This window comes from Neltuma alba, unplaced genomic scaffold, assembly GCF_004799145.2.
Source record: "Neltuma alba isolate B1F8T4 unplaced genomic scaffold, ASM479914v2 tig00011773_pilon, whole genome shotgun sequence".
Classification (NCBI taxonomy): domain Eukaryota; kingdom Viridiplantae; phylum Streptophyta; class Magnoliopsida; order Fabales; family Fabaceae; genus Neltuma; species Neltuma alba.
In genome coordinates this window covers 104,304-127,129 of record NW_021636396.1, presented here as the reverse complement: position 1 = coordinate 127,129, position 22,826 = coordinate 104,304, and the positions used below count along the sequence as shown (strand labels likewise).

General features: G+C 30.1%; 2 protein-coding genes across 2 annotated transcripts in view; both read left to right on the top strand.

Annotated features, from left to right (window-relative positions):
- The window catches only part of LOC114717748 (tetraketide alpha-pyrone reductase 1), a 57,033-nt gene extending 50,466 nt beyond the window's left edge, over positions 1-6,567 (top strand). The window contains exon 8 of the mRNA XM_028902945.1: positions 6,554-6,567. The gene's annotated coding sequence lies outside the window, so the exon portion shown is untranslated. The remainder of the gene's footprint in view (positions 1-6,553) is intronic.
- Positions 6,568-20,844: 14,277 nt separating this feature from the next.
- Positions 20,845-21,507, top strand: LOC114717736 (benzyl alcohol O-benzoyltransferase-like). Its single transcript, XM_028902934.1, has 2 exons — positions 20,845-21,288; positions 21,490-21,507. Exons 1-2 carry the CDS (start codon positions 20,845-20,847, stop codon positions 21,505-21,507), a joined length of 462 nt encoding a protein of 153 aa, XP_028758767.1.
- The last annotated feature ends 1,319 nt before the right edge of the window (positions 21,508-22,826 follow it).

The following is a 22,826-nucleotide window of genomic DNA, read 5'->3' as shown; positions in this document are numbered from 1 at the left end:
ATACTATTTGGCCACTTCTAGTTCTTCAGCTAGAAATTGTTTCAATGCAATTTGATGTTCTAATGAGTTTAAAAGGTACTTTTGTGTAGGAAAACACCAAGAAAAAGTGTTTAACATCATTGGAATTAAAAATAAAAATTTTGAAAGCTAAATTTACCCTATTTGGCCAAAGCAACTTGAAGGGAAAGGAGTGTGATTTTGTTAAATCTGATTTGATATTTAGATTTTATATAAAAAATTGTATAGGAATGGCCCAAGAGATTGCTTGAAACAAAGAGGAAACATTAATGCTGAAAATCAAAGAAAAAGGGGTTTAATTGAGTATATTGTTGAACAATGGTATTTATGCTTGGATTATTGGTAATATGAAATGTGTTTATGCTTGGATTGATAGCATTATGCAACAAAACAAAGAGGAGCACCAAATCTTGAAAGAGGCCAAAATATATACTTAAGTAAGAGATAGTATTGAACTCATAATTTGAATGCTTTCTTATTTGTTTAAATGTGTATGTGTTATTTGATTTATATTGCCATGATGTGATTGAGCAAATTATGTGATTATATGTGGAATTTATATGTCAAATGTGCCTTGGTGTGAAATGGTATAATGACTTGATTGGTTGCTCTCTTTCCATGACAATGAAATGCACATAAAATATCGCATGATAATTCCTAGCTTCATGATAACATGTCACATTTTTACATAGTAGGATTAGCATGATAATTATGATTCATTGTTATTGAGATTTCCTATGAAATCTCATTCTTTTATGTTCAAATATCTACTACCTAGGGGTTGGACCAAGCAAGGACAAAGGAAAGGAGATCGTCTTGGGAGATAGTTGATTATTATGTCATTTGGAACAATGTTATATAATCAAGTATGAATTATTATGAATTGTTGTGAATTATATTGGAATATTATAATAATGACCAAAGTTGATATGCATGTATATATTGCTTAGGGAATCATATTTGAATATGTGACATGTGTATGGAATGGTTTCATGGGGTTAAAAGAGAAGAAAAACTAAGAAAATGCATTAAAAAGGGATAAAATAATCCTAAAAATACCTTATTTTGGCACCAATGAAGTTCTATGTAATTGGTTGATTTTTTGGTTGAAACTTGGCAAGCTTATAGATCATATTTTTATCTTTAAAAAAAGTGGTATTTCATCAAATTTTGAGTCTTGTGCAAAAAGTTATGCTTATCCAAAGTTAGGCATAAATTCTAAAAAATTAAAAAATAACCATATGAACAGTACTATTTTGTGTAAATTCTGGGGTTAATTGGTAAAGCGTAGATACTAGTGAGTATTTTTTCCCCTCTAAAGATCATATTAAGAGCTTTAAATAGAACTTGAAACCACCTCATTTCAATTTTTTTAGGACAAGTTATGATTTTTCAAAATTTGGCCTTTATTAGGGTTACATAAGTAGTAACCCGAATTTATGAAATTTTAAAGTTCAAATTTTTCTAACCTAAGACCATAAGAAATGATTCCAAATAGTTTTAAGCGAGATATAATATGGTCTAAAAATAAGATGTGACACAATCCATAAGACTATTTTCTCATGGACTGCATCAATAACCACATCAAAAGAAGCATGGTCAATTCTGCAGAAGGAGTTTCAAGGTGATTCGAAGGTCATTGTTATGAAATTGCAATCAATAAGACATGATTTTGAAACTTTATTAATGATGAATTGATTACTGTGCTTTTGGCAAGAACAATGGCAATAGTTGGTCAGATGCAATCTTACAGTGAACAGATTTTTGATGAGACGATCATTGCAAAAGTACTAAGGAGTTTGACTGCAAAGTTTGATCATGTTGTAGCTGCCATGGAAGAAGTCAAGGATTTGTTAATTCTTTCAGTAGATGAGCTAATGAGTTCTCTTTAAGCTCATGAGGCAAGAATCAACCAGTTAGTGGAAAGGAATGAGGAGAAGGCATTCCAAGTGAAAGAGACAGCTGCTAATCAGGAAGAAAATGATAGACCAGTAAGCAAAGGTCATGGAAGGGGAGGATTTTGTGGTGGCTGAGGTCATCACCGTGGTAACTGCAAAGGCAGAAGAAGGAAATCCAATGAGCACAGTAACACAAAAAGTGATATTCAATGTTATCATTGTAACAGATATGGATATATCCAAGCTAATTGCTAGGTTAAAGATTAGAATATGAACTTTATAGTAGGGAATAAGGAGGATAACATGTTTAGGGTTTGCATTGACACTAACCATAAGCCAAGTGACTTACGGTTGGTTGACAGTGGCTATTCGAATCACATGATAGGGATCGCGTCCTTAATTAAGGAGCTTGATGAGTCACAAAGACTAAAGGTGCAGCTTTGAAAACAAAAGGACATGCAAGTTGAAGGCAAAGGCACTATTAGTATTGACACTAGTAATGGAAAAATAAAAATGTTGGACAATGTTCAATTTGTACCTGATTTAGGATACAATCTGTTGAGCTTGGACAACTAATGGCAAGTAGATGTCCTGTTTTGTTTGATGATAATGCATGTGTCATTACTAATAAGAAGTCAAGTAAAGAAGTTCATGTCAGCATGACTCCTAACAAGATGTTTCTGTTAGACATGACCAATATAGCAAATGTCACTCTTGCTACAAGTGCAAAGGAAGACTCAAGGTTGTCGCATTTGAGGTATGGGCATCTTAACCTTAAGGGCTTGAAATTTTTGAGTGATAAAGGTATAGTTCTTGGACTACCAAAAATTGATTCTATTGATTTATGTGTGGGTTGCATTTATGGAAAACAAACCAGGAAGTCATTTCCTATTAGAAAAGCTTAGAGAGCTTCTAAATGTTTAGAATTAATTCATGCTGACTTATGTAGACCTATGCAAACTAAGTCCTTAGCTGGGAGTCATTATTTCTTGTTATTTATTAATGATTATAGTCGTATGAGTTGGGTGTATTTTTTGAAAAACAAGTAAGAAACTTTTGAAAAGTTTCAGAAATTTAAAGCTTTGGTGGAAAATTAAAGTGGCAGTCATATCAAAGTTCTTCACATAGATAGAGGAGGAGAGTTCATGTCTGAAGAATTCAATTTATTCTGTGAAGAAATAGCATCCACAGGGAGTTAACAACTCCTTATACTCTAAAACAAAATGGTGTTGTTGAACGAAAGAATCAAACCATTGTAGAGATAGCATAAATCATGCTATAAGCAAAAAGACTTTTAAATTTGTTTTGGGTGGAAGCTATTGCAACATCTGTCTACTTGTTGAATCTCTCACCAACAAGGGCTGTCATGAATAAGATTCCATATGAAGCTCGGTGTAGAAGGAGGCCAAATATTTTTATTGGTTATTGTACTCAATCTAAAGCATAAGATTGTATAACCCTCTTAGTGGCAAGATTTTAACTAGATGGAAAATGTATTTTTATTCATTATTGTACTCAATCTAAAGCATATGGATTGTATAACCCTCTTAGTGGCAAGTTTTTAACTAGATGCAAAATGTATTTTTTATTGGTTATTGTACTTAATCTAAAGCATATGGATTGTATAACCCTCTTAGTGGCAAGATTTTAACTAGAAGGGATGTAATATTTGATAAAAATGCAAGCTAGAATTGGAATGAAAAGCAAGTACAATAGTAGCTTTGTGATCCCATTGAAGTTCCTCTAAATTATGGAGAAAAGCAAATTCCACCAAGGTCTCCTGTTAGCTCATCACCATTGACAAAATAAAGCAGCAGCAACTCTTCATCTATATCTCTTAAAGAGGTTTCAGCTGAGCCCATTCTATTAAGGAGATCAACAAGAGTCAAAAAGCCAAATCTGAAATTTGTTGATGACATATATACTCATCAATTGCTCTTACTATTTCAGATCTATTGTATTATGAAGAAGAAGTTGAAAAGGAAGAATTGTAGAGAGCAATGGTGGAGGAGATGAAATCCATTGAAAAGAATGGAACGTGGGAGATGGTGGATTTACTAGATGGCAAAAATGCAATTGGCTTAAAATGGGTGCTCAAGACAAAGTTTGCTATAGATGGAAGCTTGCAAAAGTACAAACCTCATCTTATGGCAAAAGGCTATGCACAACAATATGGTGTTGATTTTGAAGAAACCTTTTCTCCAGTAGCTCGGTTTGAAACTGTGAGACTAGTTTTAGCATTAGCTACATAGCTGCAATGGCTGGTTTATTAGTTTGATGTACAGTCTGCATTCCTTAATGGAGACTTACAAGAAGAAGTTTATGTAGCATAGTCAAAAGGTTTTATAAAAGAGGTAAGTGAAACAAAGGTGTATAAGCTGAAAAAGGCATTATATGATTTGAAGCAAGCTTCTCAAGCTTGGTGCTTCAGGATTGATGGATATCTTTAGAAAAAGTGGTATATGAGAAGCAAAAAGAGCCCACCTTATAAGTAAAAGAGGAAAGTAATGATTTCATCATTGTTTGCCTTTATGTTGATGATATCATTTACACTAGTTCCTCTATTGTTCTTGTGGATGAATTTAAATCACAAATGATGAATGAGTTTGAGATATCAGATTGGGGTTATTACATTATTTCCTTGGCCTTGAAGTTCATCAAGCTAAAGATCGAATATTTCTTTCACAAAAGAAATATGTACTAGAGACCTTCTCAATAAATTTGGCATGCCTAATTGCAAGCCAATAGGTACACCTATGAATATAAATGAAAAATTACAGTAAGAAGATGGCAGATGCAATGAGGTATAGAAGTTTACTTGGAGGTTTGGTTTATCTTACTCATACTAGACCTGATATTGCATTCCCAGTTAGTGTTATTTCCAGGTTTATGCAATAACCTTCAAAAAATCATTTTGGAGCAGCAAAAAGGGTCCTACACTACATTGCTAAAACTTTGGAGTATGGCATTTGGTACTTTAATTAAAATCTCCAAACTTAGATTGTGTGGGTACACAAATGATTGGCGAGTTCATTGAATGATAGACAAAGTGTTTCAACAAGTGTTTTCACCCTTGGTTTAGGGGTGATTACTTGGAGTTCAAAAAAGCAAGTTACAGTAGCATTGTCACCCTCAAAAGCATAATTTATTGCAGCAACTTCAGCAGCTGGCTCATAAGAACATTAACAAATCTTCAACAAGAGTAGGAGGGACCAACAGAGATATTTTATGACAATAGAGCAACTATCTCTATGATAAAGAACCCAACATTTTACAGTAGAACTAAGCATATTGATATCCGCTATCATTTCATTTGTGACTTGGTAGCAAAAGAGGAGATAACATTGAAATACTGTAACACAAAGAGTAAGTAACTAATATTCTGACAAAGGCATTATAAATAGAGAAGTTCTTTTATTTTAGAAGGGTGCTTGGTGTGTGCATTTTTGAATCAAGGGGGAATGTTGAAGCATGATTCAGAAAACATATGAGGTGAACCACATAAATTGGAGCCATATTTTAATTAATTAAGTTGTTCCTATTTTTTCAAGTCAGTTACGCAGTGGGTTGTTATTAGCAAATATCTAGGTTTATTCTAGATCTTTTTTTATGGCCAAATAAGTTGCTATTATCTAGCTTAGTAGGCAGTAGTGGGTCCCTTAATTCATCTTGAATTTGTTTCTTTGTAAGCCTATAAATATAGGCACTTCTATTTCAATTAATGCATTGACTGTTTGGCTTTCTTTCTCTTATTTTATCTCCATCAAGGGATTCAACAGCACTGAATCTACATGTCTTTGTCAATATTCTTGGAACCATCAAAAGCAAAGCTAGAAATGGAATTAACATTCTTGATCTTTTGAATTACTAAAAGACCTTCATGCAACACCTTATATCTCTTCCTCCAAATCGTATTAAGCAAGTAGATGACTCCATGAAGTAGATTTATGTGGCCTCCCTTATTCAAGAAGAGGAAAGTTGATCGTCTGAAGTCCTCAAAGGTCTCCACAGGAATTTTAGTAGAAAATCATCCAAACCTAAGGCTCGAGCATATGAATAGGAGAAGAATATATGCTTTTTAGAGATACATTAAAAATGTTGGCTTTTAAATGAACTTCAAAATCTATACTTCCAAGGCCATATATAACTTCGAAAAGCCTATTTAAAAAGGCTATGTTATGTCTTAAATAGACTTTGAGAATATAAAAAAATTACATATGATTTACTTATTTAAATATATCTAATTTAAATTTACCATAAAATCACAAAATTCCATTATCTAAAAAAAACTCAATAAAATTACACGTTTATAATACTTCTTCTGTCTTTAATATAGGACCTAATTATTGAGTTAATCTTGGTTTTAAATGTAAGACCTATTTCTCATAATTATCAATTTTTTCTAAATTATCTCTATTGATACTTTCTCAACCATAATCAAGGAGGAAAGGAAGGGAGGATATTAAGAAAGATGATTATGGTATTTAAAAAAATCATATTTATCATAATTAAATAACTTATCTAAGTTTCTTAACCTAATCAAATTAATTAAAAATGACTGGAGGAGTAATACAGATGGTATAATTTGTGTATAATAGTAGAGAAACAATCTTAAAAATTCATCGTCATCACATTAGCTAATAATCTAATACGTCAATGTAATGTTTTTTATCTTCATTGAATGGGTCCTACAAAACGAATCAAGTCATTAACATTAAGGAGAATATTAAATACCCGTTAGAAACGTATTTTGTTAGTAATTGGATTCATTTCCTTTATTTATGATCCATTATCACTTGAAATACAAGAGTTATTTAGGAAAAGAAAAGAAAATATAGTGACAATAGTAATCTGATGAGTAACTAGAATAAGAAAAACCAATTATTCATTGGCTAAGAAGATATACTTTTTAAAATCAGCCAAGCACACAAGTGGTATGTAAATATAGATTTTACCTATTTCATTTCCTCTATTGAGATTATGAAATCATCAAAATAAACTTATAGCAATTATTAATTTTCAGCGAATGATGCAAACGAAGGTGTAACATACTATTTTTAAAAAATAATAATAAAAGATAATAATAAAAATTAAAAAAGAAGAAGTCAAGTTAATTAAAAAAATCATCCACCTTTTTCCAAGGAGAGTAGGGAAAGGGGGCTGTGATTATTAAATGAAAAAAGAAAAAAGGGAAGGAACGGTTGGAAAACAAATAAGAGAGGATGTAGGCAGAAAAAAAAATGAGGAGGAGAATTAAATATGAGGATATTAAATACCTACAACACTTGTCTTCTCTTCATGTTGAATGAGAGGCAGAGAAGAGAGAGCGAGAGCAAGAGAGAAGAGAGAGTGAACAAGAAGCTGAGAATAGAGTATCTGCCCTCAGAAGGATAAGATAAACTTTGAAGATCATTTAGGTATATAAAAATACTTTTTTTTATAAAATTTTTCTATGAATATTTCTTATATATTTAAAGCTTTATATTGGTAGTATTATTATAATATTTAGAGAAAATTTTGCAATCTGGGTATGAATTAGAAAGTTTTGACAATATATGACTATAGAAATTTAAAGATACATTATTAATGAATTTTAATCAGTTTATATTGATTCATTGATTCTTTTGAGAATAAATTAATATTTTGATTAAAAATTTGTTATTCAAGACATACAGAATGTTTGTACCGATTAAATTTAAGTTAAATAATTTATTTGGGTTATTTAATATTATTGAAGTTTCAATTAGTTTGAATATTGAATAGTAGGGGTGTTCAGTTTATCCTATCCTAGTGAGCCTGTCCCGATCACTTCAAGATGGGACTAGACAGGATAAAAAAATTTTCAAGAGAAGACAATTCTGGGACGGAATGAAATATTGAACCCTGGGATATATAATATTATTAATTTAAAAAAATCTGCAACATATTAAAAATAGTTATGTAAGACCTTGCCTTCGCCAGATAGCCCTAAACTCCTAACCCCATCTTTCTCGCCTTCGACTCCCTCCCCGACCCAGACCTTCACGTTCGAGTTGCAGTGCGCAGCAGAGCCCCTCACATAGCAGCCCTCTCTCTGCCATCGTGCATCATAGCTTTGCCGACATTGGAGTCGCGCATCACAGCTTTGCCGTCGGTTAATTAAGACGCTTCTTCTCAAGTGCTCATCCCTTTTGAGAATCCCATCGCTCACCCTCATCATGGTTGAAACCTGAATCATACTCACTCTCGCGCTATCGCCTCAACTTCTCGGCAGTCGCAACTTAGATTTAATCTCAGAGATCTCACGACATTTCATGGTCACAGGCATTTGCTTTCTCTCTGGTCTTCCATATTCTTGTTCAAGTATCCATGGACCCACACCTAAAACGAGCACTATGCTTATACTCTGTTTCCAAATATCACCCATAGGACTGAAACTATTCAATGTATAAGTGAATATCTTGAGCCGATCTAATTGTTCTTCACTTTGTAATACTCACGATTATATCTGTTAAAATTAGAGCTGAATGCCAAAGGGTGTTCAGATAATACACTTTTGTCACTAGGAGGTAAATTGATTGGTAACCAAATTAACTATGGATGGATCGTAGCTGCAAAAAAGTTTTAGACCCAAAAAAAGGGGGAAAAAAGTGAGTTGGAACTTGCAAATCAGTTATCTAGATGAGTTGCCTTCTTTTACTAAGAGTTCCAATTTGAATTGTAAATTATTTGTGCTCTTTTTTCTATTTATGCAAAAGAAAAAAAAGCTTAATTTAAAGATGTCTAATACCCAAACCCCTCAAGAAGATTGTGGTGAAACTGAAAATAGAACTGTAGGAAAACCCCCTGTTAGTGAAAGGAAAAAAGACACAAGCTTAACAAGTATTAAGGGTGAAGGAGGAGATGAACCAAGAGGGAAGAGACAGAAATTTGTTGTTTGGGATCACTTTGACAAGCTACCTTTAACCAGAACTAACGGAGAACTCTGAGCAAAGTACAACTTTTGTCTAACAACAATTGAGTTAATAAAAGGATACAATCTTTATTGTCAGGCTCTCAACTAGGTTCCTCCAAAACTTTGAGTCATCATGTATTTAATTAAAATGAATGCAAAAAATATATTGCATTATTTATTATATTGGATAAAATGCTTTTTCAAGTTGTAGAAGGTAATGGGTTTAATAAATAATGAATAAGGTAAAACTCGTTTTCAAGTCCCATCAAGAGTGAGTATTACTAGGGATTGCTTTAGATTGTATCTTGAAGAAAGGAGGAAGCTGAAAATGTATTTTAAAAGAATAAAAATTTGTGTTTCCTTTACTGCAGATATGTGGACTTCTTGTCAAAACTCCAAATTTATGTGCCTGATTGCTCACTGGAGTGATAAGGAATGGACATACCAAAAGCGAATATTGAATTTTTGTGTAATTAAAAACCATAAGGGTGATTCAATTGTATCAAAAATAGAGAAATGCTTGTTAGCTTGGGATATTAAGAAAGTGTTTACTATCACAGTTGGTTTAACTCAAGATCAAATGGCTCTATTGGAATCTAGGCCTCTACTGCAACTATTTATTGCCCAAACTCATATTGAGGCTATAACAGATAAGTATGCAGAAGTGGACAAGTATCTTTAAGCTAAGTTAGTTAACGTGCTTCATCCTAACTTTGACATTTTGGCATGGTGGAAAGTACAAAGTCCTTTCATCGATTACATGTGATGTCTTGGCCTTGCCTATATCTACTGTGTCTTCAGAATCTGCATTTAGTATAGGAAGTCATGTCATTGATGAATTTAGAATTTCCCTATCATTAAAGATGGCTGAGGCACTAATTTTGTGCACAAAATTGGCTATCTCCATCTACATCGAAACTAAAAGAACTTGATGCTGATAACTTCAACGATATTGACATGGGTAATATCTATTCTTTTTTATTTAATTTATTTTTTCAACTTTGTTAAAATAGTACCAACAAATTGGTCTTTTTCTTGTGTTTCTTTGTAGAAGAACAATTAGCAACTTCAATTTCAAATATCTTAAATGAAGGATGACAATGTTAAATTGATTTGTGGTTGGCTTGATTTAGCCTTAACGTCATGGATTTAAATTTTACACAATTGTGTTGTGATTTTTTCAGTTTGGACTTAAATGTTATGGATTGATACAATTGTTTTATGGCTGTCTTGGACTCTTAAATTGTTATTTGTGTTGTGATTGAAATTGGCTAATGGTTGTCTTGGATTTGACAATGAAATTTAACAGTGTTTAGTGCTATGGTTTAAAATATTAGGGGTTTAAACTTTAAATAGATTTTTTATCTTTTTTTTTTTTTTGCGCACAAATCCCACAAATGTGGATGAAATGTGATGTTTGAGAGTTGAAACAGAATTATTGTCATTTGGTAATGCTGATGTTGAAGGAGAGGCGGGGAAAACAACCGCAGAGTAGTCCAATTGCATTCTGGAACAAATTAATTTTTTTGGTCGCTTTTTAAAGGCCTAGAAATTCTATGTCCATATTTTCTTATGGCAATAGTTTCAAGGCCAAAGAGAGGAAATAAGAAGGAATTTTCAACCATTTTTCGCAAACCCAAAACTTAAGGGGGAAAAAAAAGACGAGATGTCCTAGTCCCATCTGGGATAGGATGCACCTTGTGAACACCCTTATTGAATAGATTAAAGATATACTATTAATTTTTTTAAGCTTGAAACTTAAATTGTTAATTGAATTTTATGAAAGTAAATAAAATTAAAGTTTATTTATAAGTCAAAGGAGTTATTTGGGTTGAGAAAAAATTTTAAATGAGACAATAACGAATAATTGAGATTTTAATGTGAAATATTTAGATTTTGGGTAATAAATATATTTATTTAATTAAATTTAAATATTGTCTTATAAGAAAAATTTTTACTTCCAAATAATACTGTATCTATTACATATAGTTAGATCTATGAGAGTTAATATGTTTATATAACTTTGGTTTAGAAAATAGTCTTAGAATTTTAAAATAATTTTAGAATAGTTTTGAGTTATATATTAATAAATATTTATGTGTAATTTTGTAGACTCTTGTTTAAAATTTTAGATTCATCATTATGTGATTATTTGTAAACTAACGAGTAGTAGGTAATTCTGAAAATTCTTTTATGTACACATAAATTGTGTGTGATTATACAATTGAGGATAAATACTTTTTGATCCAATTAAATTATACTAAATTATATGTCTATATATATTGAGTTTTTTTCCAACTAAATAGAGTTTTAATAAATTTACTTTTATTTTATTTAATTCAAGATTATTGCTATAAATTATAATTAATATTTGAATATTTTGATTAAATTATAATATACTAAGTTGTACTATTAAATTGTACTGAAATTTTATTGTTCTCTTATTTAGAATAATAATATATTTGCAGAGGTATTTTTTTATGTAACATTATCTAAAATATGACATATACATTATTAGGCTAAAAGTAGAAGATATGTATGGATATACAATTACCACGTGATATATCATTACGGTGCACAGTGGATGGCATTTGTCAAAACCTCTTCTTCAATGTTTTTCTTTGGCCAGGAATTCATTAGAGCTATGAGACATGTGATGCTTCTTTAGTTTTACTTTTGAAAGAGAGAAGCCATAGTCTGAACTTGAGCTCTATATTTTTTGTTGGATGTATTTCAGGTATTGGTGAGCTTGAAATAATTTAGTAAAATGGATTAGTTTCTTTTCGACTATGTGTTAGCCTATGGCTCTAGTCAGCAGTATAAAGATAGATGGTGATATAAGGAAGGCTGCATATTATATTGTTTTTGGGATATATTGCAAATTGAAATTAGTATATCGTTGAATTAAAAGTAAAAATGAGCTGAATGAAAAAAATCTATAATACCCACACATAAATATATATACATATGTCTAAATTTTTATTAATCATATATGGTTTGTTTGTATATGTGAGAATTTCAGTAGTTACTGATACGTTAGATTTCATCCCTTCTATTAACATTTTCAGATGAGGGATCTAGTAGAAATCAAAGGAAAACACTGGTAGAGTGAGCCATGAGAGCTTCTCTGCTCTTCAAGCACATGCTATGTAATATTTTATTTGCACAACTATAAAACTTCAATGTTTTGTGTTATTTAAGTTATCTTAAGGATTTGTATGGAGAAATACTTATGGGCTAATGAAGTATGTTTATTTAGTATATGATTTTTATTTAGTATATGGTTAATTATGTGAAGTGTTACATAGGGTAGAGCGAGTGATCTAGTACTGTCGTCTTGAGCGACTGAATAGAAGAAATGGAGAGATGTGCAATTGATGAATGACAAGGTGGAACTTATGGGTAAATAATGACATGTCTGAAATGTTCGGTTAAGGCTGAATTGGTAATTCGAAAAATAATTTATTACATTGATTTTTATCATATATATAATTATAATAATAGTGAAAATTAAAAAAAAAAATAGATAAGACCTATAGACTTGTAGATTAGGCCTTCTAAAAATAAGCTCAGCTTATTTACTTAGATAGGCCTGAGCTTGGGCCAGTTTGTTAATATGATGAAACCATGGTTTTGGAACTCAAACTATAATTTGGGTTTCAAATTTGCCAAACAGGGCAAAAATTAACAAACCATGATTTTGAGCTCAAAACCATGGTTTCAGAAGAAGTGAATCTATTCTACTTCTGGCTCAAATTAAAGAATATGATTATGCATGTCAGAATAGATCTTAATGATAATATGACTTTAATACCCCTCAATTATTTTTTTTATAAACATATTTAATCTTATATTTTTTTATAAATATGTATACACATATTAATTATTTATTAATTACATTGTCTTATATATTATTAATTATGTTGGTGAAAAATATATTATTAACAATTTTATTCCTTCAAATTAAAATATGTTATAAAATCTATCTTTTATGTAATTATCATATTAGCCTATGCCTTTTTAAATAATTTGCATATATAAAAAGTGCTTCTGATAACAACTATCCAAACACTCTTATTTTATCATAATCACTTTTTTACAAAATTTATTCTTCACAAAACCTATTCTTCTAAAAATTTATTCTCCAGAAGTTATTCTTTAAACCATGATTTGGTTTCATCCAAACATCCTAAATAAGTTATGTCAAATCCAAAGTAGGTTAAACCACATGTCCTTGTACTAAGAATAAGGGCCAACCTTACTTCCACTCCTATGGTCAAGTGTAGATAAGTTACGCTCCCACGACTTAGTCCAAGGTCAACAAATGAGCCTATTAAATAACTTAGCCCAATATATAACAATTACCTAATATGTTTGCCACCCTTCATTCATGGGTTCAGCAGTAAGAAACAAGGCTGATTAGGAATTTTTAAATTCAAGAAGTATTTTTTAAAATTTTTTTTATTTTTTATGACGAGTTTGATTTTGATTAGCTCATGATCATTGAAATTCGTTACTACATATGAGAGAAGGAAATGATAAAAACAACACAAATGTTTAATTTGATGTAGTTTTGATTCCTCAAATAAACCGACACGCAATGCTCTTTTTATAAAAGGACAATGTTATTCAAAGATACATAAAAAGCAACGTTGGGCTTTTATAAGATCAAATAATAGAAAGCACATTCGCCCGATGCAGAGGGAATAGTACATGCAACCCAAACCTATCTAAGACATAAATATTCCCAGAAATAAAGCCATCCCACGCTGAAGTCTGGCATCCAACCACAAAACGGAGCACGGATGCTTTATACCAACCCTTACCTTTGCCGCTGTGCATGATGTTGCAGAAAAATAGGATGACCACAAGCATTTATTGCATTAGAAATAGTGTGGAGCAAAAGCCATCAAAATTTGCCGCTATTGACTATTACGGTTAAGACATGGGTATCCCTGAGGTGGTACCATTTGGTATAAAGTATTAAAAATGAGAGATAGAGATTAGGATTGGGATTGGTATTAAGAAAATCTATCTTAGAATATTTAACATGAGAGATTACTTATTACATGGGATTAAAGAAACCCATGTATGTGGGATTGAGGAATACCATGGGAGAAATGGTATTCTCCAATTCTACCTTCATGGGTTTTGCCTAATCCTATGTAATAAGCAATTACTCATGTTATAGACTTCTTTAATGATTTTTTTTAATTATAATTCTAATTCATATATCACATTTTCAATACTTTGTACCAAATGGGACCTTAGAGTACTAAAAAGAAATCTCTAGAACAAACCCAAAGACAATTTTGATGGACAAATTTATAATAACGCTTGCAACTTTGAACTAAAAAAATTGTGAACTCTAGCTTCTTGATACAATTTTGAATGGAGAAATTATAAAACTTTCTCCATATATACAGTTTTGAGTAGATAAACTGTAAAACCCTTTCCTTGTACAATTTTGAATGAAAAATTCTTACGTTCTCCACAAACCACAATCATCTAGAACCTTGATTTCTGCTACGTGCGTATAATCTTATGGTTATTTGTTTATGAGGCCTAAGTCACTTGATTGTATATAATGGCTACTTAACACCTTAATTGCATCAGATGGTCTGATGAAAAAAAGTAACGGTATAAATATACCTATAAACTTTTTTCGAATGTGCATCTAGCACCATAAACAAGCGTTAGGTGCAAAAATACTCATAATCATTCGAAAAGAACCTAAAATGCTGCAATTATTTAATTCATTAAAGTTGACCTTCTGATACCAAAGAAGGCAACATAGACACTCAGCTAGCATTTTAGTCTCCCTCCTTCAAGTGCAATTCCTTTCTCCTTCCAATCAATTGCGTTTCAGTTTCTCTTTGATTCAAACAACATTCTCTCATCACTGTACCACCTTCATTGAAAAGAAGACAAGCTGAGATTCTCTACGAAACTTACTCCTTCATTTCACTTGTCTAATTCTCTCTTTTTCTAAGAGAACAAAGATACTTTCTCTCTCTCTCTCTTAGTTACTCTTGTTACCTCTCCTCTAATTACTCATTGATGAAGACTAAAACTTAACTTGGTGTCTGTGCTGCCTTATTTGGTCAACAATTTGAGTTAGACAGTCATCCTTAATAATTAAATAACTATAGCGTTTTAGGAATTTTTTTTTTGGGAATGATTGTAGGTATTTTTGCATTCAAAGTTTGTTTATAGTATTTGGCGCACATTTGACAAAATGTCATTAGTATATTTGTTCTTTCACTCTTTTTTATCAGACTCTTTAAGCTACATCATCATCCACGTCATAGTCTTCGGTCAAACAAACGGTCAACATTACAATAGTTAATAGTCATAACATTTTTATAACTTTTTAAAATTTTCATGTGCATTTTGTACTTAAGATTTGTTTATGATGTCAAGTGCACATTCATATAAATTCAAAGGTATATTTGCATCTTAACCCTAGAAAGTACATGAGTTTATTTGTAGAAAACCTAGATTCTCCTCCTTAACTCTTAATCTATGCGAGGCTAAAAAGTATTACTAGGGAAAAAAATTTTTGTTTTATCCAAAGTCGGGAACATTTCTACTTCGTTTAGTATAACCTAATCAGGAAATGCATGATCCTTGATTTCCCCTTGGCTTTTGGGTTGACATATATATACTAAGGACTAAAACATCATTTTGGTCACAGTGGATCTTCTATATTCCTGATGAGGACACATATAGTTTCTTCATTTATTTTCTGATTGTAGAATTGGAATCGCATTTTGACGTTGAGAAGTTGTTTAATTAATATAATTATGGTCGTATTTCAATATCAATTTATATTGAAATAATCTCATACGGTTTCGTGGACAAGATCTCTCCACTAAATTCTTATAAATTAAGGTTTCACATAAATGTGATGGTAAGAGAACAATAATTCATGAATAAAAACAAGAACAATGACTTAGGATTATCACATCAAGGCATAGACATATATATTGGAGTCGTTGGCAAAATATATTTATAAATAAGTCCCTCTATTGCGACAAAGCTCATTCATAATTTTCCCTTTTTAAATCACCAAACCCAACTAAACACTACTTAACCGAGAAAAATATTTTAATTGATTCAGCATCTTTAGGGGGAAATAAAGTTATGAATTTAACAAAGCTAGCAGCCAAAGCAAAATTGGGAATAATAATCGGTCATAAAAATAAAGATGGCATGATCTTATGAACATTAACAAAACTCCGATTTGTCTTTTTTTGTTTTTTCCCTGCCAACGACTCCAATATGTGTGCGCGCGCCTTGTGATAATCTTGTTCCTGTTTTTATTCACGAATTATCGTTCTTGTTCTCTTGTTATCACATTTAAATGAAAACTTATAAGGAATTAGTCAAGGAAGATCTTGCCCAAGAAACCAGTACGGGCCAGTTATTTCTTGTCTTTACTCATTTTTTTTAATTGCACTATATACAAAAATAATTTATTATTGCAAAATAATTAACGAAAAGAGAATATTGTTGCAATTTCTCATGCGCCCCTTTATAATGGGTAATTAAATATTTTTTAAAATAATTATGACCACAAACAATAGAATATCCAAATAATTAATTTAAATGATTTTTTTTGTTTTACAAGTTTAAATGATAAATTTAATCTCAAACTATGAATGAGAAAAATAAAATTGACATATTTTTAAAATCTTTAACAGTTAAGGAAACTTTTAATTCCTAATGATTTTCTTAAAAAAAAAAAAAAGAATCATAGACTTCTTAAAGAAAATTATAGATTAATTTGCATAGCAAACAATTTTTCAAACTCACTATACTTTTATCCATTTTTAATAGATTTAAGTAACTTGACCTAATTTTTTTCTTTTTTAAAAAAATCATTTTTATGTCAACCTTAGAGCAAAAAATGTTTCTTCGCCCATTCTTACTATTAATTTATGGTTGAAAAGAATCATATTGCACTAATTTAATAGAATATTGTGTGTTATATTACTTCATAATCCATAACTCCACTAGGAATACTTGTACAGACATAATTTAACTCAACCGAACTTTTAAAACGATGATCTTTACTAACATAATGACTAAAAATCATCACTTTTGAACAAACTTTATATATTGCTTATTGGAGACCTTGTTTTAATAATTCACTCTTTGCCTTCTTTACTTCATTAGAATTTTATTGATATTATCGTGTCCTTTAATTTGCCTCCTTGCCGATTTAACGTCGACTTTTTCATTTTTATCCCTTCGCACATCTTTCACATGATTTTTTGTATTGAAAAAACTCAAATTCCAAATCATTTAGTATAAAAAATGTAAATAATGAAGTTGTCATTTATGCAACATTTAATTGTCAATTATTTGTAAAAAATTAGGGTAAAATATACTGACCATCCATCTATTTGATCTAAACTATAGAAACCTCTCTTCTATTTTTGAAAATGTATATAAACTTGTTTTGAAATTAAAACATATATTACACCAACCTCCATTGTATATTTGTTTTTTGATTTCTATTCATCCAACCGTTAGTTGACCATTAAGTTTGACTTTTAAAATTTTGTATTGGCCAAAATACCCCTGCTCAACATAAAAGTTATTTAAACATTTATATTTTTCAAAAAAATTGACATAACAAAAAATAATTTTAACACATGTATTTTCAAAAATTTTCAAATATAACAAAATTTATTAATTTTGATTATATTATAAAATTTTATAATTTTAATTTAATCTTTCATCACATATAATTAAACTTATTTATTTAGGTTTCTTTAAATGGCTAGAAAATAAAATGAATACATATTTTTTCATCATATAATATAAGTTATCTAAGTTTGAGAGATTATAGAAATCATTTAAATTTATAATTTAGAATTTTTAAATAAATTTTTTTAGAAAAATTTATAACTTATTTAGTCAATTATACATTTACTTAAAAAATTAATCAAATTTTCATTTTTTACATCTACGTTAACTAAATTACTTAATTTTCTATCCTAATATGATAAAAACATTAAAAAAATCTATTTACAAAAAATAGAAAAATAAAATTAAGGCAAAGGAAAAAATTTAAAATTTTTCAAAAATTGTTAACCAAAATTTAGGCATTTAGTATTATGAAGGGTAAATTAGTAAATAAAAAATATTTTAATATAAATTTTAGTTTAAAAAGTATCTTTTAGAATACTTTTAACTAGAGGTGAAAATAGGCTAGGTGGCCTGTTAGGGGCCTATGGCTAATCTGGCCTAGCTTGGCTTCACTTCCAAAAGAGGTAGGCTGAAACTTGTTTGAAGGCTCGTTTAGTTAAACATGTCATGTTTAGGTTCTCTAAAAAGCCTGTTAGGCCGGTTTAGGCCTATTAGAAATTTATAATTATAATATATAAAAAAATTAGTTAATAGTACTATTGTTAATGTGTTTTTTTAATTTATTTTTTAATTTTAATATATAGTTAATAGCTTAATCCTTTCTTAGATTTTGAAGTTTAGTTGACAAGTAAAGATAAAAATATAATTTAAAATAATAATATCAATAAATAATGTGATCTTTAAATCTTAAAAATATTAATAAAATAGGAAAGAAAAATTGTGTTTCAAGAATGATAAATTAATTAACTTATGTGTTATGTTAATTAAATTATAAAACCTTCTTTATTCATTGTAAAGTTAATAGTTTTTTCTCTTTATTTATTTGTCTTAATTTTTTTTGTGTGTACTTAAACATAGTCTTGGTCCAAATTTTAACATGCAATTACAACTAGTTTTCAATAATATCCTTGTAAATTGTAATTAAGATTTAAAATAGTACTTATAATACTAAAATTTAAATGAAAGACAAGACTAAACAAATTAATTATTATGTATGCTTTTTTAAAAAAACATATATAATAGTAATTTGAATTTTTTAAAAATATAGGTTTTTTAACAGGTTTCAGGTTAGGCCAAGCCTTTATACAGACCAGGCTTAGGCTGAAAAATAAGCCTGTAATAGGCTACAGGCTAGCCTCAGGCCAATAGGCTACAAAATAGGTGTGGCCTGACCTAACCTGTTTCCACCCTTACTTTTAATGGAGTTAATGATTTGGACTTAAGTGTATATTCTCAAAACAGATAATAGATCCGTGTTATTATGGCAAAATATAAGGGAGGTAAGAATATTTTACTCCAAAATGTCTTTTTTGGCCAACAAAAGTTAGTTGTCTATGACATGAGGTAAAAAATAAATTATCATGGTTCAATAAGTAAATTATAATATTAAACCTAATTTCATTAATAGATGCGTAATTTCATCGTTAGTTTCAATGTTCATTGCAAATCACAACGGCATTTATCACAACAGTAAAATCTATATTAATGTCCAAATATATTTTTCACATTTAAGATTTAAAATTTTCAGCTAATAATTTTTAAATAAAAAACTCATTTTTTAAAAATGGATATTTTAGAAATAACTTCTATTTAAGTGCTAGATCTGCACATATTAAAATATCGTCAAATTCATAATGAGATTTTAAACAGGGAAAATCTATCGTGTTTTTTTTTTTCAAAAAAAAGACGCCTTATAAATAATTACATAACGCTATACACACACGTACAAGAGTTGGCAACTAACTTTTGATGCAAACATATAATGGCACCTTTAAATTGTGTGTGATCTCCAATAAAAAAAACCCTTGAATAGATTTGCATATCTTCGATTCTGATCTTTCGAGGCCCTTACATATCAGATAGTTCAAACTTTGAAAAACCCAAATTCAAACTGATCATTGAATGCTACCAGTTGTGGTCCTTAGTATAAGAGATGAAAAACTAATTGGCGATATTAAAAAAAATTAATTCAATTAGTTATTTATAACAAATATAAATATTGTATTCTCTAAAATACTTATACAAATCAAGTGTAGTGAAATTACCCGTTGATAAATACTCCTTAACACGTATAATCACTATAGGGATTACTTGGAGGGATCATTTGGGGACAAAATGCATAAATATTAAAAATAAAGTGAATTGAAACTTTATATTTAAAACCAAATTGAATCTTTAACTAAATATTATACTAAGAATAAGAAATAGTATTAATTTAAAGCTGGATTAATCAGAGTCTATATATGTGAGAGTTGGTGTTATGAGTCCCACATTGAGGAATTTCACAAGTATTGTGGGATTTATAAATTCAAGGGGCTCTCCCTCCCAATAGGCTAGTCTTTTGGGATTGGGCTCTCCCTTTGGGCTTATGCTCATCACAGTTGGCCTGCTTATAATAATCTCAATTTGGCATAATGTCCAAATTAAGAGCATTAAGTACTTTTGTATTAAACAATGCATGATCCTAATCAAAATACCATCAATTATTTGTTTGATGAAGCAAACAAAAATAAGAAGATGATTATGGTGAGAGACTGAGAGTCCATTCGAACCTTTTTATGGAAGGTATAATTGATATGTTGGTTATAATAAAAAAAAAATCTAATTAATTTAAATTTGAATGTGGTTAAAATTTAGTAATTATCACCCAAATTCAAAGTTGGTGGCCTTCATGCAATCACAACTCTTTGTTATTTATATAATTAATTTGGTTTATTAATTAGTTCGCTCAGAATACGAAGAAAAATAACTAGATTTCTTTTACAGCTTTCTTCATTAGATTTTTTTCCCCCCAACACAAGAACATTCAATTTGTTTAATTTTTTTACGTCTTAAAATTAACATTGTTCCCTAATATGCGGGTTCTGTGTTTGTGAGATCTTTTTTAAATGTGTTTTTATGACAAAACATCATCATTCCAACTACTCATTTTAAAATTGTATTAAATTAGATATAGTCGTATAATATGTTTTTAAGTATTTTGATTTTCTTTTCAAATTTTTAATTCACATGAAGTTTCTATTCCTATCAGCCCTATATATATAAGCGCATGCTATTCTGTAACCAACCAAATAAATAATTTCTTGGACTTTTAATTTATATCCATATTCCATAATGGCATTGGCACCGTCAGGTCTTTCATTCACAGTGCGTCGGCGTCAGCCAGAGCTGGTAGCTCCGGCAAAAGCAACGCCGCACGAGGTGAAGCTTTTGTCGGACATTGACGACCAAGGGAGCCTTCGGTTCCATGTGCCGGTGATCCAGTTCTATCGCGGCGATCCTTCGATGAGAGGAAGAGATCCTGTTGAGGTTATCAGAAAAGCATTGGCCGAGACTCTGGTGTTTTACTATCCCTTCGCCGGCAGACTCCGGGAAGGGCCTAACCGGAAGATCATGATGGACTGTAATGGCGACGGGGTCGTTTTCATCGAGGCCGACGCCGATGTCACTCTGGAGGAATTCGGTGATCTTCATCCTCCTTTTCCTTGCTTTGAAGAGCTTCTTTACGATGTCCCAGGAACCTTAGATCTTCTCAACACTCCACTTCTCCTTATTCAGGTATTTCTTCTTCTTCAACCTATATATATATATATAGACACACACACACACAAACACTCACATTTATATGGTAATAGCTTTCTATATTTTGATATTGCATGTCTTTTATTTTCCACAATCGACTTGGATCTACCTAAAAACTTCTCAGATCAGAAGTTTGTAAATTTTTCATATATTATTTATTCTATGATAATCTTATAGATAAGCTCTTATTACTAACATCATTATTACTTTAAATTTACTTATTTTGATTTATTGGATTTAAGTATATTAGGCATATAAGGCTAAGCATTCATTTTTTTAAAAAAATTTTGGGATACATAAAATCCGTATTAATCGGTTATTCATATTTTTTGTAAACTGTGAAATTTTTTTTTTTGTCGTCGTGAAACATATTTGTCTTACCATCTCTAACTCTATTAGCTCATTTTCTAGTGAGATTTCCTCAATCTAGTCCTTATTACAAAGTAATTACAACATGTTTTATGATATATAATATGTTTTGTCTAAAGTATTAGTTTTTTTTACTCAGTATCTCTAACTGACTATAAACTGTCTAACTCATTAACCAAATTCTTGTAACTAATAATTTTTATCGAGGATAATTTTGATATTTTACTAGAAATAATTTATTCTAACTAATCTTATTGACTTGTGTAAAATTATTATTAAGTGGTTAATAAAGTACAGGAGGTGTACAATACAGTAGATCTAAAATCTATTTTAATAACATTTAAGTCTTGGGAAAAGAATAGTTTACGTCTTGCACAAAAAACGATTTTGTTTTACAAAATGATTTCTTTTAGCCGTTAATGAAAAATGATAGAGAGTGAGAGAGAGGAAAAAAAAAGAAGAGACAATGATCCAAATAAAACGGACAGTATAATCCATAAATTAATTGGCAAATATTTTTAAGGATTTTATGCAACTTAATTTTTGTGTGTGTACATATTAACTTTCTTTATATTCAATCTATCTTCTTTTATAATCATCCTCTCTTGTGTGATATCTTTCCTTTATGCAATCGAACATTTCTTATTTGCAAATTATCTCTTATGTCCAAATAATATTTTATGCAAACCAATCAAACTTAACTTTGCTTATGTGTAACTTATCTTCCTTTACGCAATTATTTACCAATTAATTTTTCATTAACGGATTGATCCCCAAGTTTTTCAATATTTATTGGAGAGAGAGCTTGCCTCATAGTACTTTTAACATTCATGTTGTAAACCATGATTTTAAACATTTAAACATCAAAAGGATTGACAACATATATACATTGAGTCAAATTGATCGGATCTTATTAACTAATATACACTTCCGGTCCTTAATATAAGACCTATTTAACTAATTTGATTATCTTAAAAAAGTTAGGTAAGTTAGTTAATTATAAAAAATGTGACACGTTTTTCCTAAAACACCATAATCATCTTTCTTAATACTCCTTTTCTTCTTCTACTTAATTATGGTTGAGGAAATATCCATAGGGGTAATTTAGAGAAAATTGATAAATATGATAAATGGGTCTTATATTT